Source organism: Xyrauchen texanus, chromosome 36, assembly GCF_025860055.1.
Source record: "Xyrauchen texanus isolate HMW12.3.18 chromosome 36, RBS_HiC_50CHRs, whole genome shotgun sequence".
Classification (NCBI taxonomy): Eukaryota; Metazoa; Chordata; class Actinopteri; order Cypriniformes; family Catostomidae; genus Xyrauchen; species Xyrauchen texanus.
Genome location: NC_068311.1, coordinates 1,016,061 through 1,023,560, shown reverse-complemented (window position 1 = coordinate 1,023,560; position 7,500 = coordinate 1,016,061). Strand labels below are relative to the sequence as shown.

The 7,500-nt window shown below is 39.7% G+C and overlaps 1 protein-coding gene across 4 annotated transcripts in view; it reads right to left on the bottom strand.

Annotated features, from left to right (window-relative positions):
• Positions 1 to 7,500, bottom strand: part of LOC127630198 (arf-GAP with Rho-GAP domain, ANK repeat and PH domain-containing protein 1-like) — a 119,760-nt gene that overhangs the window by 23,841 nt on the left and 88,419 nt on the right. For all 4 annotated transcript variants that reach the window (XM_052107671.1, XM_052107669.1, XM_052107670.1 and 1 more), the window contains 7 exons: positions 4,483 to 4,657; positions 4,258 to 4,392; positions 3,914 to 4,049; positions 1,297 to 1,399; positions 1,008 to 1,203; positions 845 to 890; positions 603 to 766 (listed from right to left, as the gene is read on the bottom strand). In XM_052107671.1, coding sequence (XP_051963631.1) covers positions 603 to 766; positions 845 to 890; positions 1,008 to 1,203; positions 1,297 to 1,399; positions 3,914 to 4,049; positions 4,258 to 4,392; positions 4,483 to 4,657 — 955 coding nt within the window. The remainder of the gene's footprint in view (positions 1 to 602; positions 767 to 844; positions 891 to 1,007; positions 1,204 to 1,296; positions 1,400 to 3,913; positions 4,050 to 4,257; positions 4,393 to 4,482; positions 4,658 to 7,500) is intronic.

Here is a 7,500-nt window from a genome sequence, read left to right as displayed (position 1 = left end):
AGAATAGAGTACAGTAGAATAGAGTAGAATAGAGTACAGTAGAATAGAATAGAGTAGAGTAGAATAGAGTACAGCAGAATAGAGTAGAATAGAGTACAATAGAATAGAATAGAGTAGAATAGAGTACAGTAGAATAGAGTAGAACAGAGTAGAGTAGAATAGAGTACAGTAGAATAGAGTAGAATAGAGTACAGTAGAATAGAGTAGAATAGAGTACAGTAGAATAGAGTAGAGTAGAATAGAGTAGAGTAGAATAGAGTACAGTAGAGTACAGTAGAATAGAGTACAGTAGAATAGAGTAGAGTAGAATAGAGTAGAATAGAGTACAGTAGAATAGAGTACAGTAGAATGGAGTAGAATAGAGTACAGTAGAATAGAGTACAGTAGAATAGAGTAGAATAGAGTACAGTAGAATAGAGTACAGTAGAATAGAGTAGAATAGAGTACAGTAGAATAGAGTACAGTAGAATAGAGTAGAATAGAATAGAGTAGAATAGAGTACAGTAGAATAGAGTACAGTAGAATACAGTAGAATAGAGTACAGTAGAATAGAGTACAGTAGAATAGAGTAGAGTAGAATAGAATAGAGTAGAGTAGAGTACCGTATTGAGTGATGAAGTGAATGCAGCGCTCCACTATCACAGGAATATTGGCCTCCGTCAGCTGCTGTTGACTCAGTGTGTCTCCTGAACTTCCTGCTGCTCTCTGGATCGCCGTCGCCCAGCCCTGAAAATCCAACTTCCTCTCGCCCTCGATGTACAGCGTCCTGCGGAGACAGTCCTGCTCATCAACACCCCGTCACTCACATACTAAAGTAAAGTGTGAAAGTGTTCGAGCTGCTCACCTGCCTCTCTCCACTAGAACTAGAACTTCATTCTCCGGCTGGATCGCTGGAGAACAAACACAACGTATTGATCACAAATGAGTCTCTGGTCTGTTCTGATCGGGTCACGGATGTTCTTCATATGTTATGAGATACAAAAGATAAAACGGTCTGTGTGACTCACAGAGCTCCAGGAGTTTCTGCAGGTCGACGGTCTCATCTCTGGGATGTTCGTCCAGCCGTATGTGTAGATTCGACCCCACCAGACAGAACCAGGCCAGTCTGGAGGTCTCTAGATTCAGACCGTCTTTATAACGCAGTCGGCCGATGCGCTCAAAGTCTTTTAGTAACAGATCCTCCGCTCCGGCTGGAATAAATGACTGTAAAATACAGGGACAAAAAGAAACGTCATTTTATTAAGATGCCTTTCAAACCCGAGACCGCCGACCCAGGACAGAACAGAGTGTGGTTACCTTAGCGATGGATTTGACCCACTCACGCATGGTTTCTGGATGATCGGTGCCGAACAGATACAAGCGCTCAGTGTCAGTGTACAACACAAATGTGTGATCATACCTGACACAAACAAACAACAACAAATGAAGAAAGGAATGCCAAATAACATTCATAAAGATTTACATTTTAGCAGTCCCCACAAAAGGGGTGAATTTCATAAACCTGGATAAAAAAATATTTTTTTTAAAAGATAAAATAAGAAATAATATTTTTCATTTTAGGACAAATGTGACAGTATTTTCATGACAAGTATGCCATTTAATTCCCAAAGTCTCATTACTGTAATGTGGACAATACAGACTATACAGACAGACAGACAGACAGACATAGAGAAAATGAAGAGTGTAAAACAGACAGACAGAAAGACAGACAGAGAGATAACGAGTAAAACAGAGACAGACAGACATAGAGAAAATGAAGAGTGTAAAACAGACAGACAGACAGACGACATAGAGAAAATGAAGAGTGTAAAACAGACAGACAGACAGACAGACATAGAGAAAATGAAGAGTGTAAAACAGACAGACAGACAGACAGACATAGAGAAAATGAAGAGTGTAAAACAGACAGACAGAAAGACAGACAGAGAGATAACGAAGTGTAAAACAGACAGACAGACAGACATAGAGAAAATGAAGAGTGTAAAACAGACAGACAGACAGACAGACTGACAGACAGACAGACATAGAGAAAATGAAGAGTGTAAAACAGACAGACAGAAAGACAGACAGAGAGATAATGAAGTGTAAAACAGACAGACAGACAGACAGACAGACATAGAGAAAATGAAGAGTGTAAAACAGACAGTCAGACAGACAGACAGACTGACAGACAGACAGACAGACATAGAGAAAATGAAGAGTGTAAAACAGACAGGCAGAAAGACAGACAGAGATAATGAAGTGTAAAACAGACAGACAGACAGACAGACAGACATAGAGAAAATGAAGAGTGTAAGACAGACAGACAAAAAGACAGACAGAGAGATAATGAAGTGTAAAACAGACAGACAGACAGACAGAGAAAATGAAGAGTGTAAAACAGACAGACAGAAAGACAGACAGAGAGATAATGAAGTGTAAAACAGACAGACAGACAGACAGACTGACAGAAAGAGACAGACAGATAGAAAATGAAGAGTGTAAAACAGACAGACAGAAAGACAGACAGACAGACTGACAGACAGACAGACATAGAGAAAATGAAGAGTGTAAAACAGACAGACAGAAAGACAGACAGAGAGATAATGAAGTGTAAAACAGACAGACAGACAGACAGACAGACATAGAGAAAATGAAGAGTGTAAAACAGACAGACAGACAGACAGACTGACAGACATAGAGGAAATGAAGAGTGTAAAACAGACAGACAAAAAGACAGACAGAGAGATAATGAAGTGTAAAACAGACAGACAGACAGACAGACAGACAGAGAAAATGAAGAGTGTAAAACAGACAGACAGAAAGACAGACAGAGAGATAATGAAGTGTAAAACAGACAGACAGACAGACAGACAGAGACAGACAGACAGAAAATGAAGAGTGTAAAACAGACAGACAGACAGAGAGATAATGAAGTGTAAAACAGACAGACAGACTGACAGACAGAGACAGACAGATAGATAGAAAATGAAGAGTGTAAGACAGACACAGACAGACAGACAGACAGACAGACAGAGACAAACTGAAAATAAAGAGTGTAAAACAGACAGACAGAAAGACAGACTGAAAATGAAGAGTGTAACACAGACAGACAGAAAGACAGACAGACAGACAGACAGACAGACTGAAAATGAAAAGTGTAAAACAGACAGACAGAAAGACAGACAGACAGACAGACAGACAGACTGAAAATGAAAAGTGTAAAACAGACAGACAGAAAGACAGACAGACAGACAGACAGACAGACAGAAAGACAGGCTGAAAATGAAGAGTGTAAAACAGACAGACAGACAGACAGACTGAAAATGAAGAGTGTAACACAGACAGACAGACAGACTGGAAATGAACAGTGTAACACAGACAGACAGAAAGACAGACAGACAGACTGAAAATGAAAAGTGTAAAACAGACAGACAGACAGACAGACAGAAAGACTGAAAATGAAGAGTGTAAAACAGACAGACAGACAGACAGACTGAAAATGAAGAGTGTAAAACAGACAGACAGAAAGACAGATAGACAGACAGAAAGACAGGCTGAAAATGAAGAGTGTAAAACAGACAGACAGAAAGACAGACAGACAGACAAAGAGACAAACTGAAAATAAAGAGTGTAAAACAGACAGACAGACAGACAGACTGAAAATGAAGAGTGTAACACAGACAGACAGAAAGACAGACAGACAGACAGACAGACTGAAAATGAAGAGTGTAACACAGACAGACAGAAAGACAGACAGACAGACAGACAGACTGAAAATGAAGAGTGTAAAACAGACAGACAGACAGAAAGACAGACTGAAAATGAACAGTGTAAACAGACACAGACAGACAGACAGACAGACAATGTGACCTGGACATGTTTTCGTGAGATTCTTTCAAAATCACTTAATAAGGGCCAATGATGAGATTACCCATGAGTCTCAGCGGGGTCGACGGCGAGACACATGATCTCTCTCATCTTCAGTCCGCCATTTGGTGTCGCGTTTTTATCACTTTCATAGTAGCTAAAATTGCCGTCATTCAGAACACACCAGCGCCGACTGAACTCTGACAGAGAGACATCAAACAAACGATCAAATATAATAAAAAAACAGAACAATTAAAGTTGAGAGGAAGTGACAGCTTCCACAGTTGCTAAATGTCACTGAACTTGTGAACTAAAGTGTCTTTCGCCCAATAAGGACAGGGTAATAACTGTTGCCATAATGGTGCAGCTCAACTTCTCCAGCACGAAAGGTTCAGCTTTGATGCTCACCTTCTTTGCCCTTCTTCTCTGTGATTGGTCGAGTCATGGAGGCGGTCTTAAAAAGGAAGCCATTATGCGTGATGGAGGGCGGGGCCATGTAGTGCACTGTATCTATGGCAACCTTCAGCTCTGACCTTGGGAGCTCTGTAGGTCAAAGGGGCAATGGTCACAAGGTGAAATCGATATGCGGTGCATGGCAACAGTTGTCATAGTAACGGTCTCTGTGGAACACACCTGTGTTGCGGTTCTGGTTGAGAAACTCCACCTGCAGGTTTTGGCCGTGATGTTGCGCCAGGGCGATCGGCGTTGGCAGATTAGGGTCGCCCGTGTCACAGTTCAAATCAGCGCCGCAGAAAACCAATGCCAACGTCTCGCACACATCGCTGGACTGAACGTTAATACACAACGCCTACAGAGAGGGGGACAACACATCAAACCATCATTAACCAGTGATGTCAGATCACAAGAATTTACATCTGTGGATGTGAACATGTGCGGATCATCTTTCTGATGATCTCAGAAGCAGGGATGTTCAGTGCAACAGTGTTGTTCACATTTGCCATTAAACATTTTTGTTGGATCATTTTCACATACAGTTGCAAGGAAAAGTATGTGAACCCTTTGGAATTACCTGTATTTGTGTATACATTTGTCTTAAAATCTGATTTGATCTTCATCTAAGTTACAATAATGAACAAACACAATCTGATTTAACTAATAACACACTAATTATGGTGTTGTTATTGTACATATTAAATACATCATTCAAAAATTTACAATGTAGGCTGGAAAATGTATGTGAACCCCTAGGCTAATAATGCCAACAAAAAATTATTAAAGTCAGGAGTTGGCAAACCTGGCATTGAGTTAATGAAATGAGATTGTCGGTGTGGGTTAGAGCTACTTTGACTTATAAAAAGCACTCAAATATTTTGAGTTTGCTATTCACAAGACGCGTCTGCTGATGTGGAAACAAGAGATCTCAGAAGATCTACGATTAAGAATTGCTGCTTTGGAGATGATTTAGAACTATAGGTACTCTCTCTAGAAGTGGCCGTTAGATATTCATCTGTCCACAGTGAGACAAACTGTCTATAAATGGAGATGATTTAGTACTATAGGTACTCTCACTAGAAGTGGCCATTAGATATTCATCTGTCCACAGTTAGACAAACTGTCTATAAATGGAGATGATTTAGAACTATAGGTACTCTCTCTAGAAGTGGCCGTTAGATATTCATCTGTCCACAGTTAGACAAACTGTCTATAAATGTTGATGATTTAGTACTATAGGTCCTCTCTCTAGAAGTGGCCGTTAGATATTCATCTGTCCACAGTGAGACAAACTGTCTATAAATGGAGATGATTTAGTACTATAGGTACTCTCACTAGAAGTGGCCATTAGATATTCATCTGTCCACAGTTAGACAAACTGTCTATAAATGGAGGTGATTTAGTACTATAGGTACTCTCACTATAAGTGGCCGTTAGATATTCATCTGTCCACAGTTAGACAAACTGTCTATAAATGGAGGTGATTTAGTACTATAGGTACTCTCACTATAAGTGGCCGTTAGATATTCATCTGTCCACAGTTAGACAAACTGTCTATAAATGGAGATGATTTAGTACTATAGGTACAAAAATGGAGATGATTTAGTACTATAGGTACTCTCTCTAGAAGTGGCCATTAGATATTCATCTGTCCACAGTTAGACAAAATATCTATAAATGGAGATGATTTAGTACTATAGGTACTCTCTCTAGAAGTGTCCGTTCGATATTCATCTGTCCACAGTTCAAGTTCAAGTTCATTTTATTTATATAGCACATTTTATAACAGCCACAAGAGGCCAAAGAGAACAAGTGCGTTTTTAAAAGTGACTTAAAAGAAATCACAGAAGGGGCTATCTGAACCTCCAAGGGCAAATTGTTCCACAACCGAGGCCCAACCACAGAAAAGGCTCGATCCCCTCTACGTTTAAGTCTGCATTGAGGAACTTGTAACAGATTTTTTCACCTGATCTCAGACTTCTTGGCCAGTGTAAGGTTGAAGCAGTTCAGTTAGGTAGCTAGGCTTGGTTGCATAGAGCTTTGTACACAAATAACAGGATTTTAAACTCAGTTCTGAAATGAATGGGCAACCAGTGAAGAGACCTCAGAATTGGGGTGATGTGGTCACTTTTCCGACCATTTGTGAGGAATCTTGCAGCGGCATTTTGCACCAGTTGAAGACGAGCTGTTTGCGTTTTCGAGATACCGCAGTAAAGTGAATTGCAGTTATCTACACGTGTGGTGATAAAAGCATGAACAGCCATCTCAAGGGTTTTGTGATTAAGAAAAGGTTTGACTTTTGACAACAGCCGCAGGTTGTCAGTTACACAAACTGTCTATAAATGGAGGTGATTTAGTACTATAGGTACTCTCTCTAGAAGTGGCCGTCAGATATTCATCTGTCCACAGTTAGACAAACTGTCTATAAATGGAGATGATTTAGTACTATAGGTACTCTCACTAGAGGTGGCCGTCAGATATTCATCTGTCCACAGTTAAACAAACTGTTTATAAATGGAGATGATTTAGTACTATAGGTACTCTCTCTAGAAGTGGCCGTTAGATATTCATCTGTGCACAGTGATACAAACTGTTTATAAATGGAGATGATTTAGTACTATAGGTACTCTCTCTAGAAGTGGCCGTTAGATATTCATCTGTGCACAGTGATACAAACTGTTTATAAATGGAGATGATTTAGTACTATAGGTACTCTCTCTAGAAGTGGCCATTAGATATTCATCTGTGCACAGTGATACAAACTGTTTATAAACGGAGATGATTTAGTACTATAGGTACTCTCTCTAGAAGTGGCCGTTAGATATTCATCTGTGCACAGTGATACAAACTGTTTATAAATGGAGATGATTTAGTACTATAGGTACTCTCTCTAGAAGTGGCCGTTAGATATTCATCTGTCCACAGTTAGACAAACTGTCTATAAATGGAGATGATTTAGTACTATAGGTACTCTCTCTAGAAGTGGCCGTTAGATATTCATCTGTCCACAGTTAGACAAACTGTTTATAAATGGAGATGATTTAGTACTATAGGTACTCTCTCTAGAAGTGGCCGTTAGATATTCATCTGTCCACAGTGAGACAAACTGTCTATAAATGGAGATGATTTAGTACTATAGGTACTCTCTCTAGAAGTGGCCGTTAGATATTCATCTGTCCACAGTTAGACAAACTGTCT